The sequence below is a fragment of the Microcaecilia unicolor genome, chromosome 5 (genome assembly GCF_901765095.1).
Source record: "Microcaecilia unicolor chromosome 5, aMicUni1.1, whole genome shotgun sequence".
Classification (NCBI taxonomy): Eukaryota; Metazoa; Chordata; class Amphibia; order Gymnophiona; family Siphonopidae; genus Microcaecilia; species Microcaecilia unicolor.
The window spans coordinates 56,840,438-56,864,200 of NC_044035.1; the positions used below are offsets into that span (position 1 = coordinate 56,840,438).

The following is a 23,763-nucleotide window of genomic DNA, read 5'->3' on the forward strand; positions in this document are numbered from 1 at the left end:
TTAGACTGAAGTTTCACCCTGAACCCAGCAACCAGAGGGCAGTTAGAAGAGGCAGAGCTGTTGGCAAGCTGAGGAGAAACTGGAAAAGCACTTCCTCACTCCCAGTCATTGTTAAATGGCCCAGAAGAGGGTGCTAGAATGTTCGTGGAAGATAGGAATGCTACAGTGAAAAGCAGTATGGTGCCTGTACAACTGGATATACAGGCACAGCTTCAACTCCACATAGAAGATGGGGAGCTGCCAGAGGCTCCTTTGGTATGGGCTCTGCAGTTGTGGATGTGAATAATGCTTCAAGAGTGAAGGATACATGTAGAAAAGTTTCTACAAAGGAGTTATGGAAAATGAACACTTGGAAGGTGTGGAAACTTCTCAGACAGGAACACCTAAAGGAAATATGGGGTGGTCTTTGAAGATCCCTTGGTGGGAAATGAAGAGTCCTGGATCGGCGTCACTTGAGAATACAGCTCCAGACGGCCAAGTTCAAATTATTCAAGGCTGTTGGTGTGATGGGACACAGTGGCTGCTATGCTTATTGTGCCCTGTCTATGTGCTAGTGGTGGACATATTGCCTGCCCAGGGCAGGAGTCTAGTTTTGGACCAAGAACAGGTTGGAGTTCCCCGGGTGTCAGGGTGCCCTTGTGAGTGAAAGCTTTCAACCCCTGGGCAAGGTAGCCCAAGTAGTGGCAATCACTCAACCTGATATGTTTGAGCTGGGGGGGGGGAGGGTACTGATGGAGTGTGTGGTATAGCAACAGGTTTTCCTAAACACTCCCTCACTGAGAGTGCAATTTAGCCACCTTACAGCAGGTGGGCCTAACCTGCCATGTCAGAGGAGTGGGGCTCAGGCCAGGAGGTGGTAAGCAGAGAATATCAGGGAGACCCCGAGGGCACAGATCTCCAGAGAAGCCCTGAACAAGAATTCTCTCAAGGAGTTCTGGCTTGGCTGTAGTACCTGAATAGATATCCAGGGAGGAGGAGTGGCCCTATCTCATATACTTACATTCCTGTGTGATAAGAACTAAAGACATACCTTCTCAAAAAATTCTGTGGATAACCACATGTTAATCATACCGCACCGATACTAACAACATCTTATTGAAAATTGTAAACCACACACATCAATGTAATTTCAATAATTATAAACTCTAAGCCACTTTGAACCGAAACTTGCTTTTGGATAATAGTGGAATACAAGAATGAATGAATAAATAAGAAGTATTATGTCTATGCCTCCAGGGATTCCAAGGTTATGTGATCACAACTGAAGGAACTAAAGACTGTCAAGGTAGGCTAATTATCTCTTGTCTGTTGGAACTGTGGTTGTGATAAAGGAAGAGGTTATTGCATATTGAATAGGTAGCCAAGCCAGGGGCAGGCTATTAGAATTAACACTGTGTTTGAGAGATTTGAATTGGAAGTACCAATCCTGTGAGAAAACAGGGTTGGTTATTCTTGTATGTAAATACATAAAAGTATTTTGACTTCACAAGTAAAATAATTTATTAATTAGCATTTTCTCTTTCTAGGCTGTGATAGTTTAATTGCTTGTTTAGGTAATAGTTCTGTTTGTTGTAGTTTTGCTGCCTAGCATGTTTTCATAGCAGAAAGGCAGAATGAATTCTTTGCCTCAGTCTTTACTGAAGAAGATGTAAGAGATTTACCTGTATCAAAGATGGTTTTCAAGGGTGTTGATGCAGAGGAGCTGAAAGAAATCTCGATGAACCTGGAATATGTACTGTGCCACATCAACAAATTAAAGAATAGTAAATCACCTGGACCGGATGGTATACACTCCATGATATTGAAAGAACTCAAATATGAAATTGCAGATCTGCTATTAGTGATCCAGATGTTTTAGTACCTCATTATGTAATAATGATAAGAAGTACCGAGTAAAAGAAGAGATACATGAAATTATGGGTACTTTACCAGGTGAAGAGCATGTTACCTAGGATAACATTGATGTTATTGTTGAAAACTGGTCCAAGTTCACAGGCTAGGGAAAAGGCAATCAAGGTTCCTATGAAATATATCTTGTGGATCAGTTTTAGCACAAGGAAGGGATCTAGTTCTACCAGTCCTTTGCTTATATTGTAAGCCCCCAGGGGTGCTCTCTGATGTGCAGTGGCCCTCTAGTGGCTCCTGCCCAGCCTCACCAGCCCTTTGCTTCAGGGAACCACCTTGAGACCAGAGTTTTCTCTGTCTCCGTTGACTCGGGCCTCTATGTTTGGTCCTCCCCTTTCCCTCAGGGTGACCTCTTCATTAACCTGCAGTCCTGGCCCGGCCTCCCCGCTTGTATCTCCTGGTAACCGACCCACCTTACCAGTTCTTCTGGTGGGGCCCCCGGGTCACCCTTCTCGGGAAGATAGCACAGCTTCCTCTGCTTGCAAAAATATGCAAATTAGCTGGTTGCATGTAAATTCAGTTTATTAGAGCTTGATTATAGTCTTTTGGGAACCTGGCTTTCCCACTCTTCTTTGACTGCGATTCACCCCCCTGAGACCATTTACTGGGGGACATCTGGGTCTCAGGGTATAACAGCCACCTCCCCTGGATAGGACACACTTTATTCACCATAACCTTACGGTCCTATCCTCCACCCCACAGCTGTTTGCTCATTTTAAACAATTCACAGTTCCACCATCAATATTTTGGGGACTTCTAACCCCAGGCTTTTGCAGCCTGCTTTACCTTGCCCGTACTGGGGACACACAGTCCTTTGAACACACAGTTCACCTTCTCAGCGCCGGGATCACACAGTCCCAGCTTCAGGCCTCCAGGCTCCCCTCTCCCCTCTCCTCTCCCTCGGGCAAAACTCCTTCCTCTGCTGAGAGGAAGCTATTTATGAGGTGGCCAATAAACCTCCCCCACCTCTTGAGACCTCGCCCCTCTGGTTCCAGAAAGATCTGGCCTAGAAGTCTCTTCTTACTCCCCCAGCTATCTCTCTGGCGCTCCCCCTACTGGCCCATACATGCCAATACTCAGCTAGATCCCCGGAGCTCCCAGTTTCCATGGGAGAGCGCCCTCTGGCGGCCTCCTCAAGTAAGGGCAGACACTGTGGTTTATCACAATATATATACTAGTAAAAAAGGCCCGTTTCTGCCTGAAATGAAACGGGCGCTAGCAAGGGTTCCCCCCTGCCTCCGTTGCTGTCTCCCTCTCTGTCCTCCGAGTCTGACGCCCTCCCTCTCCTCTCCCACTCCCCTGTAACTCACCACTTTGTCGAACAACGACCGCGATTGTGGCGGGGCCATTTGTGGAGGGGTGGTTGGAGGGTAGCTGGCACGTTTTTAGTCGGTGGTCACTGTGTGGTTCGTCGGTTGAAGCCATCTATCTCTGGCCATGTCTCCGCCCTCAACGTCATAACGTTTGACCTGAGGGCGGGGCTAGGAGACATGGGCAGAGAGAGATGGCTTCGGTTGGGCACGTCCTCGGCCGCTTTTGTTTGTTAGGCAGTCTGCAGCGATTCATTGGAAGGGGTGCATTTTCGTTGTTTTGTAATTGTTCCGCCCTCGACGTCATCACGTCTGACACGAGGGCAGGGCATGGAGACATGGTGAGTGTTGTGGCTTCACCACCATGAACTTACGAACCGGTGGCTGCAGTGTCGTCAGTGTCTTCAGAATATTCAGGGTGAGTTTTATTATAGTAGATATATTTTTTTCATTTATATATTTATTTATTTAAATTATTGCCAAGTATTACACTTGAACAGAAAAGGCACCACATCAAGGAAATATTTACATAAAATAAGTTGAGGTAATCATAAATCAGAATAAGTACACTCAAGTCCTCAATTATTGATGCAAGATTAACTTATATGGAGTTATACAACGAAAATATTTTAAGGAAAATTATTGAACCTGTCTAATAGCAAAGTTCCATTTTCATATTAAGCTCGTTAAATGTTAATATCAACCTTAACATATATCATCCTGTATGAGAAATTCCAGTCTTACTTGGCCGAATAGATTTAGTAGCATTTCTTCATACCTGTGTGAGTTACATTGGCTATTTGTTTGCTTTTTCAAATTTTATATGAATTTACATCAGAACTGTTGATTTAAGGCTGTATTATTATTTATTTGTTCTGTCAGATTATGTGATCGATTGACCTTATGTCTGCCTTTTTACAAGAAAGTTTGGTTTCAGAAAATTGTCAGTTCTATATTCTTGGTTTTAGCAGTCTCTTTATTGAACTCTTTGCCTCCGCCTCTTTTTATTAGACTATAATTATCTCAGTTTTAGGAAAAAGGTAAAAACGTTTTTGTTTCTGAAGGATGTTATATGATGATGATGATAGTTATTTATGAATTGTTTTATGGATTGATGCAACGTTTGCTTATGTTTGATTGTGTGCACCGCACTGAATCCTGGAAAGGGGATATTAGCAGTGTACAAGATTTCTTTTGATTTGCCGGTGGATGGAGATCAGTTCTGGTCACAGGTTAAATCTTTCCACTGATGCAGTAACACCATTACGTCATGCTGATATTCGAGCCACAGCGTTTGTTTCAGCTTGTGTTTAATTATGGAATGGGTTATCTAGAGGGGCATAATCGAAGGGGACGCCCAAGTTTTGCTGAGGACGTCCTCACAAAACGTCCCAATGGAGGGGCGGGGAAACCTGTATTATCGAAACAAAGGCTTTACTGCAACATTCCTCTGAAAAGTTTAGAAAAAAAATAGAGGTAGGCGATCATTCTCATGGTTCACAGGAACTCCATATATCTAAAAGGTATGAAAGATTATGGACCCTGTTTACTAAGCCACACTGTAGGCATGCTAGCATTTTTAACGCATATTAAAAATTAGTGTGCACTAATTCTAGACAAACCCATAGGAATACATGGGTGTCTATCGTTGGTGCACGCTAATTTTTAGTATGTGCTAAGAACCCAAGCGCACCTTAGTAAACAGGGCTCTATGGCTGAAATCTAGGGATCCAGGGAATAGGCTAGATTGGAGGAAATAAGTAGATCTACAAGAATCCAATACAAGTAGTCAAAAAAACTTATTTTGGAAAATTAATAGGTAAAGAAAAGGTGAATCAAAAATTGCTTTTTAACATTTTTAGGATGCTTACCAAAGGTTCTATAGTCTCAGACATTCCAGAGTCAATGCAACCTTCATCAGAAGTTTTGGCAAGATATTTTATTGAGAAGGTGGGTCTTATTAGACAGTCACTTATTGCTTTTATAGATCACCCTGTTGAAACTGGCCAATCAATAGGCGGTGAGGAAAATGATTTGCCATTTGATCGGGTCAGGTCCTCTTTTACAAAGGTAGATGAGAGTACAATTCATATATTTGTGTAAAGAGTTTCACCTAAATCAAGTCTACTGGATGTGCGTTCATCATATTTGAGAAAATATATATCATCTGAGTTGCTTACATGGCTTACAGTCTTAATTAACACCTTTTTGGCTGAAGGAAACTTTCCATCTTGTCACAACTGTGGTCGTGATCCCTCTCTGACTCACCTTATGTCCCGATGGTCAGCTGCTGAGCTGGTTACTGTCTGCATTGTTTCTTTCCTGTGTGTTTCAAGCCTCACTTTGGGTTCTTTGTATTTCCTGCCTCTGTCCTGTAGGGTTTCCACTTCCTGTGTGCTTCAAGCCTCACTTTGGGTTCAGTGTATTTCCTGCCTCTGTCCTGTAGGGTTCCACTTCCTGTGTGTTTCAAGCCTCACTTTGGGTTCAGTGTATTTCCTGCCTCTGTCCTGTTTATAAGGAAGTGGTGCACTTTCATTCAGTGCCTTTGCAATGCCAAAGGTCTCCAGGTTAGTCCATGTGCAGTGTAGCACTTCTGCCTTGTTCTAGTCTGTGTGCCTGTGGGCACTTCTGCCTTGATTTCTTGTTGCTTTGTTCACAGCCTATGTGCCTGTGGGCACTTCTGTCTTGATTCCTTGTTTAGGGTGCCTGTGTGCACTTCTGCTTCTGTTCTTCTCGGTCTGTTTGTGTGCTAGGTTCAGTCTTCAGCCATAGTTCTGTTGTTTTGTCTGTGTGGGTCAGCTTTGTGTCCTCCCTAGCCTGCTTTGCTTGTTCTAGTCCCCTCTACCTTAGCTTTAGCCATAGTTCTGTTGGTTGTTTGTCTGTGTTAGTCAGCTTGGTGTCCTGCCTAGTCTGCCTTGCTTGTTCTAGTCCCCTCTACCTTAGCTTCAGCCATAGTTCTGTTGTTTGTCTGTGTGGGTCAGCTTTGTGTCCTGCCTAGTCTGCCTTGTTTGTTCTAGTCCCCTCCACCTTAGCTTCAGCCTTAGGTCTGTTGTTTGTCTTCAGCTCCAGTTCCCTTCCTGCTTGTCTCTGTCCTGTTTGTCTTCAGCTCCAGTCCCCTTCCTGCTTGTCTCTGCCCTGTTTGCATTTAGCTTCTGTTCTTACCAAGCTTGTGTGAAAATCCTGAATCCTGCTTGAGTATCCTGAATCCTGTTCCAGTATCCTGAATCCTGTTCCTGCCGAGCTTGTTTGAAAATCTTGAATCCTGCTTGAGTAGCCTAAATCCTGTTCCTGCCGAGCTTGTTTGAAGATCCTGAATCCTGCTTGAGTATCCTGAATCCTGTTCCTGCCGAGCTTGTTTGAAAATCCTGAATCCTGCTTGAGTATCCTGAATCCTGTTCCTGCCGAGCTCGTTCCAGTATCCTGAATCCTGCTCCTGTTAAGTCAAGTCCGTCCCAGCATTTGGTTCCAGCCAAGCCAAGTTTGTTCCTGAATCTGATTCCAGCCAAGCCAAGTGCATCCTGAATCCTGTCCAGTCCTCCTTGGGGGGTTTTGCCTCCTGCTGCCGCTCGAAGACAGTAGACCAACGGCTCACGTTGTTCCAGAGTTAGTGTATCAGGGACAGTTCAGGAATGGATGGAGAGATTTTTGAAAAAATCTTCTAAGGTATTGGGGGTTGTCTTTGACACTTAGGGCTAAGTTTACTAAGCAGCGCTATGGGCGCGTTAGCATTTTTAATGCGTGGAAATTGTTTACGCACGTTAAACACTAACGCACCCGTAGAAATGTATAGGTGCGTTAGAGTTTAACATGCCTTAAATTTGCAGGCACGTTAAAAACGCTATGCACCTTAGTAAACATACTCCTTAATTATCAATGGAACCTCAAATAAAGTGAGCAAGAAGATATTTTTAAAATTACATCAAGTAAGGACAGATCAGTCCTTCTTCCAGATCATTTTCAGATAATAGTGCAGGCTATTATATTGTTGCAACTTGATTACCACAATGCTCTGTATGTTGGTGTAAAAACAGGTTTTGCCAACAGAATACAGCTATTACAGAATACTGCAGCAAAAATGATCTATGGATGCTCTCGATTTGATCACATAACACCTTTGTTTAAAAAGCTACATTGGCTGCCACTGAGTACACGGGTGAAATTTAAAATCGCTTGCATTTTTAGAATTATGCAAGGGATTGTTTTTTCTTTCTTACTCAATTGATATCCAACTTTTAGGAAAAACTCTCACTTTCAATTTTATTGTTGGGTTTTCTTTCAGTCAAAGGTGTTTGCTATTAAAAAATCTTTGATAGTTTATGTATCAGGCTAGTAAAATTTGGAATTTATTACCAGAGCAAATACAAACTATCTCAGATTATTTACAGTTTTGTAAAGCATTAAAAAGTTCTGTTTGAAAGAAATTTGAGTGATTAGGAGGGGCATAATTGAACGTCGCCGGCGAACTATTTGGCGGCAGTGCAACAGCTGGCCGGAACCGTATTATCGAAAAATAAGCCTGTAAATGGCATAAGGAGCATTCTATTCTTGGTTTTGTTTTGTTCTGTTACTGCAACTCACTTAGATTCTTCACTGATTTCGCCACTTTTGAGAGATCGCCGACCATCTCCCGATTTATGTCAGGAAATGGCCGGCGATCACTTTCGAAAATAAGCCTGTAAGTGGCATAAGGAGCATTCTATTCTTGGTTTTGTTTTGTTCTGTTCTGTTACTGCAACTCACTTAGATTCTTCACTGATGGAAGCAGGATATCAGTACATGGGATAGAATAGAATAGATTTTGAGAAAGCATTTGACAAAGTCCTTCATGCAGTGGTGTACCGAGGGCAGGGCGATGGCGGTCCGCCCTGGGTGCATGCTTCAGGAGGGGTGCAGGGAGCAGCCGCGCGGCTGTTGGCTCAGCCGGTTCGCTGCTCCCTCTGCTGTTACTTCCTGTTCCAGGGTAGAGGGAGCAGGGAACCGCGGAGCCAACAGCTGCGTGGCTGCTCCCAGCACCCCAACAGGCAAGAGGAATGCACCTGGGGGGGGGGGGGATTTGGAGATGATGCGCCGGGGGGGGGGGGGGGGGGTGTTATCCAGCACCCGGGGAGGGCAGACGATGCTGCACCTGGTGGGGGGGGGTGCACATCAGCAATCCGCCTTGGCTTGCAGCCGACCAAGGAACACCTCTGCTTTCGTGAGAGACTCCTGAGAAAATTAAAAACACATGGAATAGGAAGCAGTGTTCTGATATGGATTAGCAATTGGTTGATGGAGAGAAAACAGAGGGTAGGGTTAAATGTAAAGTAAAAATCAAATGAATAATCATAATGAAAATAGTAAGAAAAAACAAAAACCTAAAACATGGAGGGGCATAATTGAACAGGGTGCCCAAGTTTTTATTAGGGCGTCCTCGCAGGACGGCCCCATAAAGGGGCGGGGCAACCCGTATTATTGAAACAAGATGGGCGTCCATCTTTTGTTTCGATAATACGGTCAGGGACGCCCACATCATGAAATTTAGGTCGACCTTAGAGATGGTCGTCCTTGGGTCGTTTTTGAGATGGTCGTCCCCGGAAACCGAGGACGCCCATCTCAAAAGTGACCAAATCCAGGCAATTTGGTCGTGGGAGGAGCCAGAATTCGTAGTGCACTGGTCCCCCCTCACATGCCGGGGCACTGCAGTGGACTTCAGAAAAAGGTCCCAGGTGCATAGCTCCCTTACCTTGGGTGCTGAACCCCCCCAAACCCCACAACTGTACAGCACTACCATAACCCTTAGGGATGAAGTGGGGCACCTACATGTGGGTACAGTGGGTTTGTGGTGGGTTGTGGAGGGCTCCCATTTATCACCACAAGTGTAACAGGTGGGGGGGGGGATGGGCCTGGGTCCGCCTGCCTGAAGTACACTGCACCCACTACAACTGCTCCAGGTACCTGCATACTGCTGTGATGGACCTGAGTATGACAGTTGAGGCTGGCATAGAGGCTATCAAAAAAGTATTTGTAAACTTTTTTTATGATAGGAGGGGGGGTTAGTGACCACTGGGGGAGTAAGGGGAGGTCATCCCCGATTCTCTCCGGTGGTCATTTGGTCATTTCGGGCGCCTTTTTGATGCTTGGTCGTGAAAAAAAATAGACCAAGTAAAGTCGCCCAACTGTTCGTCAGGGACGCCCTTCTTTTTTCCATTATTGGCCGAGGACACCCATCTCCTAAGCACGCCTTCGCTACACTGCCGACATGCCCCCGTGAACTTTGGTCATCACCATGACGGAAAGCAGTTGAGGGCGCCCAAAATCAGCTTTCTATTATGCCGATTTGGTTGACCTTGCGAGAAGGACGCCCATCTCCCGATTTGTGTCGGAAGATGGGCCCCTTCTCTCTCGAAAATTCACCTGATAGTATCGCATGAATATTGAAATTATATGATAAATAAATCTGCATGCAGTAAAACCAATGGCGGGGGTGGTGCCCGACTGAAATAGTAAAGGTTTACAGGCAACTCAGCTATGTGAGGGGATAAATATGAGAAACGTGTGAAAAAATCAGCCAAATGTAAATATATTACAAAAAGGACTGAAAAAGCTCAAGACCAAAATTAAGACTGCTCCCAGTGAAGGAAGTATGCTATAATGTCAAAGCTACTTGTAGGCAGCGTCATTAATTTGAGTTAGGTCCATCTGAAAGTACGATTTCTCTGACCAAGAACTGTTTTCCCAGGGTAAATTTTTCCAGCAAATCAAGGGCATGGCCATAGGAGCATCCATGGCTCCAGACTTGGCTAATCTCTACGTTGCACATTTTGAAGATACCTTTCTCAGTGATCATCCATTTGGTCACGAGATTCGTTTCTATAAACGATACATAGATGATATTTTCATCATTTGGAAGGGCTCCATTCCACGACTTAAAGAACTTCTCTCTTGGCTCAACTCCAGGAACCAGAACCTTAGATTTCAAATGCAATATCATCATGATACCATATCCTTTTTGGACACCAATGTCCAAATGTTTCTAACTGCTACTTTTGCGCTCAAGCCCGCGCAGAGCCCTTCGCAGTCCCCTTCCCCTTCGATCTTTCCAACCATCCAGAGGGTTACTTGTGCATGTTACAGTTACTCCAGACTTTACAGTCCATTAATGGATCCTGTCAAGCCCTAGCCGACAGTTATCCCGAGTTACCCCTACAACAGAGAATACCCCCCGCATTTATAAGACCCGATCCCACCACAATGTTCCAGACTTGTCTGGCCAGATTCCCAACCCATAATTCACGGTTTGTAGGGAATCTGACCTCCTGCAATACCGCCCATTTCAGTATTAAACAGGTTGATTTCACTGCCTTCTCTGAAGCCCGAACTTATGTATGGTGGTACTGGGAACCAACGTTCTCCACAATACCTTACATAGAAGTTGGAAAGGTACTTGTGCCCTTGTTAAATTAGTAATTCCACTAGTAATTGCCTCCCTAGGTTCACCCCACTTTCACTCCTTGCGCCGGATGAATAGGAAGGCCTCTGTACCTGGCTCATTTGATGATCGAGTCTATATAGATGCAATCGGAGTTCCCGGAAGGGTACCAGATGAATTCAAGGCCCGCAATCAAATCGCTTCAGGATTTGAGTCATTTTTCTTTCCATGGGCCACAATTAATAAGAATGTAGACTGGATCAATTACATCTATTACAATCAGCAAAGATTTGTTAATTACACCAGAGATGCTGTTCAGGGAATAGCAGCCCAATTAGATGCCACCAGTAGAATGACCATGGAGAAACGGATGGTTCTCGATATGATGTTAGCTTCGGATCATGGGGTATGTGTAAAATTGGGTACTCAATGCTGTACTTTTATCCCCAATAATACCGCTCCAGATGGATCAATCTCCAGAGCTCTGAAAGGCCTCACCTCACTTTCTGAGGAGCTGGCTCGCAACTCTGGCATTGACATGTCCTGGACCAGATGGCTGGATAAAATTTTCGGAAAATGGAAAAATCTTTTTGTTTCAGCCGCCATTGCTGTTATTGTTTGTGTTGTCATTTTCATAGTTGTAGGATGCTGTATCATCTCATGCACTAGAGGATTAGTAGAACGTGTAATTGCAACTGCTATAAGCAAGAAAGAGCCTACAGGTCACTATGTCCTGTATGAACGCCTTCTAGCTGATACCGAGCTTGTTGCCGGAACAGAGGAAGGAGATTATGTTCCTATGTATCTTCCAAAACGCTATAACTCAGTAGGGTCTGCATATACGATCTAGATATATTGCACGCAAGAGTTTTTCTATTGCCTGATTCATAATTATGATGCTATCTAGCTTGTATTAAGTAAGTTTTTATGTAACCAATATTAACCCTTTTATTAATGCTAAAATAAGACATTGCTCCTTGTGAGGAAGCAGGCAACTACAAGGACCAGAATGCACTGCAGCAGCAAGAGAGCCAGAATCACAGAATGCACTGCAGCAGCAAGAGAGCCAGAGTCAGGGGGAGGACTCTAGGCAAGAGAGGGTAAAGCCAGAAGTTAATTGGAAAATTGAACCAGCTGTGAGAGGGTTTGAGGCAACTTCATTAAGAGAGGGGTGGAAAGCTGTGGGGAGGAGTTGGAGTAGATGGAAACACTGGAGCAGCTCTCTCTGGAAACGCTGACAACTGGAGAAGGAAAGTAAAGACTTCTGTTTGACTGTTTGAGTGTAAGAAACTGTCTTAAGTTGAGAAGGGTTTATCTAGCAGGCTCTGAGTAAAGGGCCCTTTTGTTGTATTTGAGTTAAAGAGAAAATTTTTATGTTAAGCAACAAGCCATAAGGAGTGTGTTAAATGGCCATTAATAAAACCCTTAACTCTAAGAAGCCTGGTGTTGGTGAACGTTTATGGTAAAGAGAAAAGAGGCAGCAAGCTCCCCAGTGTGTGAAGCAGAGTCCTGGTGTGTGGCCGAGCAGGGAAGAGCCCAGCAGTGACTGTCTGTGAGAGAAGCTAAGCAGGGCTCAGCCCTGGAAGGGTGACCAGCTTCACATCCTGTATTAATACTAGTAATGAGCTATATTTACACAGTCAAGTTCTGACTAATGATTAGCTCTGTAGCTACTTTTCCTGTTTGGCGCCATTTTTACTCACAATATTTGTTAACCACGGAATATGTCTGTTTACCTTTTTTCATTTTATTTTATTTTTTTTTTAGCAAGGCTGCAGCTTTCACATGAACCACATTGGTCCACTCGTTTCACTTTTTAGCTATTTTTACATCACATTACACCAGTGCTACAGTTTGTTTTTTTCCTCATCCCCTATGCTATTTTGACTTCATGTGTCCCCTGTTATTATCTTGATAGCATCCACCGTCACAGTATTCATGTATGTTTTCTTGTTCTCATTAAGTAGTTATGTTCACATTTAGGTTTATTCACCACCGATGCTCCATTTCAATATAACACCAATTTGATTTATTTTTAACAGCTTTATCCAATGGAGTTTACTTTATCTTTCCTTGGTAGTTTCACTGTTTGCATACCAGTTTTTATTAGTATTTTTTCCCATCTCTTAATGCTCTATATGATGTTCCACTTTCTCCCAGTAGTCTTCACACGAAGACGGCAGCTCATGGCAGTACTGAATTCAATAGACCATCGCCACCTGCATCACCGTTGTTTCTTTCACTTGTGAGGTCCTATCCTTTATCACTACTCATCATAAGTGCACTTTTATAATGTCATTTTCATTAAGCTGTATTTTCAGTTCATTTTTGTTCATCTATTGCAGCAGTATTTTCCATTGTCATCTGATGTTTTCACTCAGATAACACAGCGGTTCCACAGCGAGGACCTTGTTTTCTTCTTTTGTATGGTCTTGTTGTCAAGAATATAAGAGGTACATTTCATTTCAATTGTATGAGCATTATTCTATATTTTCTTCATGTTTGCAATCTTTTATATTTCCATATGTTTGTATTTATTATTTTAACATATGTTTAGGAACATTTGCATATTGAATTGGTTTTACTTCCCACAATGCACAATTTTGTTCCACATTTCTCCTGGTATCATTCTTAGATTATCATTTATTTGTCACTTAACTATGTATATTTTATACATGTTTTTACGTTTTTCACCAGAACTTTTAACTTGTCATTGTACAATGCATTTATTCAAGTTTGCATTTTATTATTTATTATTTTTTTTCTTTTATTTTTACTCTCATTTAGATCTATTTGACCTCTGAGGCAAGCCTTTTGTGCCGAAACACGGGCGTGTCGGGTCGTTTTTATGCTTGTTAGAATTAAAGACTTATTTGACATCCTCCTTGAGTCCTCCTCACTTTGTTGCTTGTTGCTCACATTTCTGTGAGGGACTTCTCCTCTTTGTTTGCTTTTTTCACTTCTTCTTCCTACACATGAGCTCTATTTTTACAATATTATGTCTTTATTGTATACTTTTGTGCCCTGGGTGGAGTCTCAGGGACTGAGAGTAAAGTGAGGACTTGAGTGGTGGGGGGGGGGGGGGGGGGAAGGTTGATAGAGGAGGATATGTCAGATTGATGATGAAGATGGGAGGTTAAGAGCGAAGGAGATGGGAGGGGCCAAGATGACGCTAGTTTGACTCACAGCATCTGTTCTTGTTTGCCTCTTATACTTTTTTTATGCTGAAGCGGTAAGACATGGGTCAGATGCATTTTTTTGTTCAGCACAGATGGTTTTCTGCCCTACAGTCCATAGTGCAGCCGATTGGAACGTCTCTGGAACCAAGTGGCACAGAATTCTCACTGGCTTCTGATGTAACCTCGAGCCTGGACTTGCGGATCCGCCTAGCTTAATCATATTCTTCTTCCACTGTGGATTTTGATGCCATACAGACACCTACTAAAGTGGCTGCCCAGGCCATCAGCCCTCCAACCAGTTCCATTGAGTGCTGGAAGAACTGAATTTCCTTCTTTCAAGGAGTTGGAGACAGAAGAGGAAGGTTTGAATAATGAAGGATTCCCAAATTGGGCAGTGCTTTGGCTTCTATTTCTGTTATTGTCCTAACTAAATCTGGAGAGAGTCAGTATGTATCTGATCTTATTTTTGTTACTTTTCAACCTAAACGGCTTGATCATTTTACTTTAGAGGCTATTTGGACAGTAATAACTGAGTTAGGACAAGTTTTGTGACCGCAAATTAATTTTTTGACATCAAAGATTCATGAAGGGAAAATAAGTACTGTGATCAACAGACATTTTGGATATGAAAATCTCTCTTGAACTCTCTGACTCTAGGATTACAGCTATATATAATACTGAAACCGCTATGATCAATAATAATTTATTTCTAAATGCTAAAGTAAAAGCAGTAGAAAATCAGATTAGAGCTTCTAGTTTGTCTCTTAATTTTTCCTAAGATACCAATGAAATCTCCAAAAGAAGTTTTTCAACAGTATCTGACTGAAATTTTGAAAGTTACTCCAGAATTGATCAACATCAATTTTGAAAGTTACTCCAGAATTGATCCACAAAAAAACAGAAGAACAAAAGTCCCTCGCAAAGCACAACAATAGCAAACACAGCGAAGGTGACATAAAAAAAGAAATAGACTAGTGGGCTCATTTTCGAAAGAGAAGGATGCCCATCTTTTGACATAAATCGGACGATGGGTGTCCTCACAGGGTCGTCCAAATCGGTATAATCGAAAGCCGATTTTGGACGTCCCCAACTGCTTTCTGTCGCAGGGACAGCCAAAGCTCAAGGGGGCGTATCGGAGGCGAGACTTGGGCGTGCCTAACACTAGGACGTCCTCGACCCATGATCGAAAGAAATAAGGACGTCCCTGATGAACACTTGGATGACTTTACCTGGTCGTGTTTTTCTTACGACCAAGGCATAAAAAGGTGCCTGAAATGACCAGATGACCACCGGAGAGAATCGAGGATGACCTCCCCTTACTCCCCTAGTGGTCACTAACCCCCTCCCACCCTCAAAAAACATCTTTAAAAATATTGATTGCCAGCCTCTATGCCAGCCTCAGATGTCATACTCAGGTCCATCACAGCAGTTTGCAGGTACCTGGAGCAGTTTTAGTGGGTGCGGTGTACTTCAGGCAGGCGGACCCAGGCCCACCCCCCCTACCTGTTATGTTTGTGGAGGAAACAGCGAGCCCTCCAAAACCCACCAGAAACCCACTGTACCCACATCTAGGTGCCCCTTCACCCGTAAAGGCTATTGTAGTGGTGTACAGTAGTGGGTTTGGGGGGAGGTTTGGGGGCTCAGCACACAAGGTAAGGGAGCTATGTACCTGGGAGCAATTTATGAAGTTTCCAATATCATCTTTATGCTGATGACACCCAGCTTTATTTCTCCACACCAGACATCACTGCGGAAACCCAGGCCAAAGTATCGGCCTGCTTATCCGACATTGCTTCCTGGATGCCCAACCGCCACCTGAAACTGAACATGGCCAAGACCGAGCTCATTGTCTTTCCACCCAAACCCACTTCTCCTCTCCCTCCTTTCTCTATTTCAGTCGACAACACCCTCATCCTCCCAGTCTCATCTGCCCGCAACCTCGGAGTCATCTTCGACTCCTCCCTCTCCTTCTCTGCCCATATCTAGCAGACAGCCAAGACCTGTCGCTTCTTTCTCTATATCATCAGCAAAATTCGCCCCTTCCTCTCCGAGCACATGACCCGAACTCTCATCCACTCTCTCATCACCTCTCGCCTTGACTACTGCAACCTACGCCTCACTGGCCTCCCACTTAACCATCTATCCCCCCTTCAATCCGTTCAGAACTCTGCTGCCCGTCTTATCTTCCGCCTAGACCGATATGCTCATATCACCCCTCTCCTTAAGTCACTTCACTGGCTTCCGATCAGGTACCGCATTCAGTTCAAACTTCTCCTACTAACCTACAAATGCACTCAATCTGCAGCCCCTCATTACCTCTCTACGCTCATCTCCCCTTATGCTCCTACCGTTTTCGCATCCTGTTCAAACTTCTTCTACTAACCTATAAATGTACTCACTCTGCTGCTCCCCAGTATCTCTCCACACTCGTCCTTCCCTACACCCCTTCCCGTGCACTCTGCTCCATGGATAAATCCTTCTTATCTGTTCCCTTCTCCACTACTGCCAACTCCAGACTTCGCGCCTTCTGTCTCGCTGCACCCTACGCCTGGAATAAACTTCCTGAGCCCATACGTCTTGCCCACCTTTAAATCTAGACTGAAAGCCCACCTCTTTAACATTGCTTTTGACTCGTAACCACTTGTAACCACTCGCCTCCACCTACCCTCCTCTCCTCTCTCCTCCTTCCTGTACAAATTAATTGATTTGATTTGCTTACTTTATTTATTTTTTGTCTATTAGATTGTAAGCTCTTTGAGCAGAGACTGTCTTCTATGTTTGTGCAGCGCTGCGTATGCCTTGTAGCGCTATAGAAATGCTAAATAGTAGTAGTAGTACCCGTAACCTCCGCTCACAGGACAAATCCCTCCTCTCAGTACCCTTCTCCACCACCGCTAACTCCAGGCTCTGCCCTTTCTGCCTCGCCTCACCCTATGCTTGGAATAAACTCCCTGAGCCCATACGCCAAGCCCCTCTCCCTGCCCATCTTCAAATCCTTGCTCAAAGCCCACCTCTTCAATGTTGCTTTTGGCACCTAACCATTGTACCTCTTTCCAGGAAACCTAGACTGCCCCCAATTTGATTGACTGCACTTTTTGTCCTTTAGATTGTAAGCTCCTTTGAGCAGGGACTGTCCTTCTTTGTTAAATTGTACAGCACTGCGTAACCCTGGTAGCGCTTTAGAAATGTCAAATAGTAGTAGTAGTAGTGTCTGGTTGGTGTCCTGTCATGTCATGGGGCCAGTGCACTACAAATGCTGGCTCCTCCCATGACCAAATGGATGTCCTTGGTTTCGATTATCGCCAAAAATCAGAAATGACCAAGTCTAAGGACAACCAAATTTCAGGATTTGGGCGACCCTGACCATATTATCAAAACGAAAGATGGACATCCATCTTGTTTCGAAAATACGGGGCCGCCCCTGGATGGGGACGTTTTACGAGGACATCCATATCAAAACATAGATGCCCCTTTCAATTATCCCCCTTCCCATGATGTATATAAATTAATACAATTTTAATAAAAACATCCAAAGACTCAACGCGAATCGTGTTTTGGCCACTTTGACCTGCCTCAGGAGTTTTAGAAATGGATGAAATGAATCTTCTTCAAGGTGCATTAGATTACTCTATGAGATCTGAGTATTTGAATTCATCCATTTCTAAGACTCCTGAGGCAGGCCAACATGGCCGAAACGAGATGGATTGTATTAATTTATATACATCATCTAGTCTATTTCATTTTTTGTGTGTCACCTTCGCTGTGTTTGCTATTATTACTCCAGAATTGATACCTTCACATATATAAATTTATTACTTGCCATGCGCTAAAAAGTGTTCTAATGCTGAAACTTTGCATTTAAATGTTAATGTGTCTGATATTCTAGAAACTTCTGATTCTGATTTCATTACTCCATCTACATGATTAGTTTCTTTCATCTTAAGATCAGACAAAGATTAGTTATTGTGACTGTACTTCAGACACAAGGATGAACTTTTTTTGAATTATATGATAAGGATTTTTCCTGATGTATCAAAAGAGACACAGAAGAATAGAAAGGAATTTTTGCTTTTGAGGCCTGAGGCTCTTCAGCTAGGGGCCTTATTTTTTCTTAAATTCCCTTGTATGATTTCTTCCAACCTTCACAGTTGTCACCTTTTTTTGGTTACACAGTGGTTCCCAGACTTGTCCTAAGGGAAACCCCAGCCAGTGAGATTTTCAGAATATCAATAATGAATATTGATGAGAGAGATTTGCATGCAGTGGAGGAGAGGCATTCAAATTTCTCTCATGAATATTCATTGTAGATATCCTGAAAACCTGACTGGCTGTAGGTTCCCCAAGATAGGTTTGCGAGTCACTGAGCTACCCTTTTGAATACTGTTTTAACAGGGAACAGGGAATTGTTTAGTTATAGATCAGAGAATAGGTATTGAGCTAGCAGGCTTAGTGCTTTGTTTAAACAAAATTTCTTCTTGATTTTCTTAAGATTCTTTCCCCCCTGTGGACTACTGTGGATGATTGGTATGTTGTTTTTGAATTTTTTTCTTGTTTTGAATTTACTTTCTCATTCCACTTGCTTACAAGCACTGTTGTAGCCAGACCTCGACGGGAGGAGGGGACCAGAGCCCAAGGTGGGGGGCTCATTTTGATCTCCTCCCTGCCTCTTCCACCCCCCACCCCCCGTGGCCACTACTTCCTCTCCTCTGCCGCTTCTCCCCCCCGCCGCCACTGCGAAGGTACCTTGGCTGGCGGGGGCTTAAGCATCTGTCCCGCGCTGGTCTGACATTGCCTGGTGCTCTGTTCTGTTTTCAGTCACTGTGCACGCTCATTTTAAAACAAGCGTGCACAGCGACTGAAAACAGGAAAGGGCGCCAGGCAATGTCAGACCAGCGCGGGACAAATGCTTTAGCTGGCGGGGCTTGGGGACCCCTGCCAGCCAAACTGGGGGCCCCAGAACCAATTTGGGGAGGGGGCCAGGCCCCTGTGCCCCCCCCCCCCCCCCCCGTAGCTATGCCACTGCTTACAAGCATGATGCTTAGTTATTTTTTTTCCTTTTGTTGTTTGATTTGTCATATTGCAAATGCTTAATAAAAAAGAGGGGAGGGAGATGTTGGATCAAGGGCGGGGTAGGAGTATGAGAGTGGGGGAGAAGCAGGACATTGAGAGAGGGAAGGAGGGAAGACAGAGGAAGAGATATTGGCCCTAGGGGTGAAGGGGAGGAAGGGAAGAGAGAGAGAGATGTTGGACCTGGATCCAGAGGGGAGAGAGAGAGGCTGGACCATGGGGGAGGGGGGACAGGGGAATGGGGAGGGCAGGAGGGAAGATAAAGGGCAATGCTTGGGGTAGTGGAGAAGTGATAGATGTCGGTAGGAGTAGAAGCTGGATGGGACTGAGCGGGAGAAGGGAAACAGAAGCTAGATGGGACTCAAGGGGAAGCGGAGCAGAAGCTGGAGAGAGAAGGGTACAGAAGCTTAATACAGACAGTTTAATAAAATGTAAGCCAATTTCTTTTTTGGTAGTGGCAGGGCAAGGGAGGATATTGGGTTGTATTTAGCAACCCCAGTCATTTTGAAACGTTAGCTCCTATGTTTGCATCTGCTCTGAGGTACACGCATGTACCAGCTACCTGACCATTTGAACCTGGGATTGCTGCCTGTGATTCAGGAGCAATGTGCTAACCTCTGTAGTATCCATCACCATGTCGAACATTTAAAAGAAAGTTATTTCACTCCTGTCCTTAATTTTATAGGTTTTAAAATCTGCCACATAAACGTGTAAGTACTGACAAGTACACATGCATGTTGCAAAATTGGTACCAACTCATGTAGTTGTCAGCACTTACACATGTAAAGGTCCACATGATGCCACTTAGGGACCCTTTTACTAAGCTGTTGTAGGGCTAATGGGCAGGTAGCGCATGCCAAATCAACCCTACCGCTGGGGTAGTGAAGGCATCTGGCAATAATTCCAAAGTTAGCGCATGCAGTTTCCCACGGTAGAAAATAATTTTCTACCATGGGGGCATTCCTGGCAGTAATCGGCAGTGTGGACACATTGCTGCACGTTGCCTGATTAGCGCACGAGTAGTGCCTGAGCCCTTACCACAAAATAAGGGTAAGAGCTCAGGCAGTAAATAGCCGCACACTACTTTTCATATTAGCATATGGCCATTTACTGCCCCATTTAAAAAAAGGCTTTTTTACCCAGCTTGGAAAAAAATGGCCCCGCGAGTTCCAATTTCACATGTCCAAACTAGCGCAGGCCACTTTTTAGCACAGCTTAGTAAAAAGCCCCCTTACTAAGGTGCGCTGTAGGTGCACTAGCGTTTTTAGCGCACGCTAACGCTAGAGACACCCATATATTCCTAGAGCACCATAATAAACAGGGCCCTTGATGATTTGGCAGTATGTGCTGGCTAATATATGTACACTCCTGCACATCCTTATTCATATTTTACAAAAGGCTCTGCTTCTTGCAAAATACTGGGTAAAATGCAGCCATCCTGACCTGGACATCCCATTTCCCAGGTAATCCCCTATGCAAAATGGGGTTTTAAATCAAAGAAATCCATAGCTTACACTGTGCTTATAAAATTTAAAAAAAAAATCCTAACATTCAGAATTTACAGGAGCAGCCAAACACCACTAACCTTTACAGGCAGGTACAAAATCCATGAGTACGTTTACCCACGGAGTTGCACCAGTTCTCAAAGAGAACATTACAGTATACTTTTTCTTTGAAAACTACCCAAGGAAAGTGTAACCGTTGAGTTGTGCATACTTTTTCTGAGGATACTTTTTCTACAAAAACAATTTGTATAGTTTTGAAAATGCAAAACGCTGTATGTTGCTGCTTCCCCCTAGCCTAACCCTGCTGCAGGCATACTGCCACAAAAAATGGAGATAAAAGTGCATGCATGTGTAGTGCTCGCAAGTACATGTGTAGGCACCAATTTTGCAACAACATACTTTTATCTACATACTAGATGGGCAGTTTTCAAAAGCCTCTTTAGCCAGGTGTTACACAAGCTATAGCAGTGTGGTACAGTATAAGTGATCCAGGTCTGATCTCCCCATCCGGTGGTGTTGGGCAGGCCATGAAGGTGGTAGACTAAGGCCTGAAATGAGGAGAGAGCATAGTTGCCACTACTGTGATATTGCGTGCTGACAAGAGTCAAACTGAGTTTGAAAGAGGCACCTCCATCATCAGTCCTTGGGACACAAAAAGTCCCCTGCCCTGGGAATGCCATCTAGGGAGGCGTATTAAAAGAAAAATGGAGAAGAATAAAAGACACAATAATAATCTGTTGCTACCAAACAGGCATCTGTAAAATAAGTTTCAAAGAGGACAAAATTTTATCACTCAAGACAAAGAAAACATAGGTATTTGAATACTTTAAAAAGCCTCAGTGGAACAAATTAGTTATAGGAAAAAAGGATCAGTAGGAGCAAAATGTAGCATCTTATACTTTACTTCCAAACTTGGAACAATTAAAAGTAGGACTAATATTCACTGTGGTCAGTGAATCCAGTTTCTGCTCCTGCTATGGCTATCTTAAGTCATATTGGATGTATGTACATAGAGAGGTAACACTACAATGAAACCAAATCATTGGATTCATCAGTATTTCAGATTTCAAGATGGCCAAGGCAAATGTTTTTCAGGTCCGGCTATTTTGGTAGTTCATTTGTACCTAACCTATTCTGCCTTTGTTGGCATAAAGATCAAAGCAATTTACAAAACAAAACAACATTAAAATTGAAACGAAAGGAACTACAAGTTCAACATAACTTTTGCACATCAGGTGGCACCTCTGTGCAAAGTAGTCACTCTGAAGGATAGCTGTTCTGATGCAGAAGGCCATAAAGTTTCTGTATAGAAGGCCATATTTCATGCTATGGTTTACATGCTCATCACTAGCAAGAAGTTTGGCCTCCATGTACAAACCAGTATTTTACAGTGGAGTCCCAATTATCTGATACAAAAGGGATCAACAAGTGACAATCTGGAAACATTGAATGAGGGACTTTGTGCACCGCTGTAGTGCAGTACATTAGGGCACCACCACCACACTCAGTGCATCCTTCCCTCTCTTCCCCCCTCCTCCCCACAGTAGTCACCTCATCTCCTGGACCCACTCCGACCCCCCCCCTCCCCCAGCTTTACAGTTTCTAGTGGTAAAGTCATGGTAGGAGTGATCCCCAGTTGCTCCTGTCTATACCAATTTTGCTTTCAAAATAAGTGCTACGACCTCTTAGTTGCCTGCAAGACTGCCATTGAGGTTACAGCAGCCATTTTGAAAGCAGAGCTGGCATGGCCAGGAGCGGCTGGTGATCGCTTCTGCCCCAATTCACCACTAGACTACCAAGGACATTAAGGTACCTGTAGGCCTGGGGAAAGAGGCACAAACAGGTGGGGAGAGTCCAGGAGGAGGGCCTAATCCTATTTGAGTGAGAAGGAAGGTGCGGAGCCCAGATTAGCAACTGTTGGATAATCTGGAACATCAGATAACCGAAGGTCAGATAATCAGGGCTCTACTGTATTTAATTGATTCTTTTTGTTTGTTTGTTTGTTTTGTTTGTTTTATTTTTACCCATTTAAATAAAACTGGTTCAGAACCATGTGGTATAGAAGTACTGACTGGTGTCTTAGAATACTTCTGTGGAAATGGATGTAAAAAAAACTTTGAGGGTGAATTTCAGTGGCAGAATATCTGGTTAAAGGTAAAGATTTTTAACTGAATATTCAATGACTTAACTAATTAACCCCCATGTTTACTAAGCTGCACTAGCGGTTGCTGTCCGCTAGTATCGACAAAGCCGAATCACTTTGAATAGGCTGTGTCGGCACTGCCGCACGGCAGCCGCTTGCACAGCTTAGAAAGGGGGGGGGGGCCTAAGTTTATAGTTTTAAATGTCACTGGCTAAAGCTTACTAGATAAACTTAAAAACAATAATTGTTTTGTCCAGAGTTACCTGGTTAACTTTAACCAGATAGTGTTGAATATTGGCATTATCCAATTAAAGCTTTAACCAAACTGTGGCATGCCTCCAATTCATCTTCTATTTGACTGGATCTCTTTTGGCCAGACATTGAATTGTCTACAGAAAAATTATTCTGTCATTGGGAATGCAAATTCAAAGGTAAATATTAGTCTGACTAACTCCCAAAGTTAACCAGACAAATCTTTTGAATATCAAACCCTGTATTGAAGCAACTATGATATCAACCTATAGCTTCCTTTGAACCTCTCTGCACACAGTAAATATATGCTTACCCTACAGGAAGCAAGTCAGGTGGACCGAAGAGTCCTTGTGATTCAGTGTTCCTGCACCTGGATGAAATCCCATATAAAAAAGAAGAGTTGGCAGACAATGAGGAGAACAACAAAAGACAAAGTAAATCACTCAGATAGCTGTCTCTTGAACTGCTATACTGTTTAGCATGTGTAAAGGCAACAGGTGAATTTAGCCCCAATCTCAAATTTCAGGTTGCAGCATCAGAAACTCAGCCTAATAGCAGAGTTACCAGTGTGAAAAAGTTGATCTGTAAAAGCTATACGAATAAAGGGTCATATGATAAAAAAAAAAGTGTACTAAAGTTAAATATAGCCTTATAGTACTTACTATGCAGTAAAAAAAAAAAAAACAATAAATACAAAGGTATCCTATGTACATGAAAGTAGCATGTACAAAATATCAAAATGCATGAATGCATAAATATAGAATTACAGAAATTATTAAATATCACAAATGATACATCTATTTCTTCCATAGATACTGCTAGGATTTAGGATTGAAATAGGCTGAGGGAAGAAATAGAGGAAGCATTAACCTGGTTTAATTTTGAGAGATGAAAATATAAAATTGGATATACAGAATCATCAGAAATTATAATTTTGAAATTCTCAAGATCTGTGCAAGCAGTAATGTTAGCAGTTGTAAAGTTGTTAACTTTC

At 43.4% G+C, this 23,763-nt stretch overlaps 1 protein-coding gene across 1 annotated transcript in view; it reads left to right on the plus strand.

Annotated features, from left to right (window-relative positions):
* Positions 1-23,763, plus strand: part of CNNM1 (cyclin and CBS domain divalent metal cation transport mediator 1) — a 300,200-nt gene that overhangs the window by 252,501 nt on the left and 23,936 nt on the right. The window contains exons 9-10 of the mRNA XM_030204797.1: positions 247-255; positions 23,090-23,203. Of these exons, the coding sequence (XP_030060657.1) occupies positions 247-255; positions 23,090-23,203 (123 nt within the window). The remainder of the gene's footprint in view (positions 1-246; positions 256-23,089; positions 23,204-23,763) is intronic.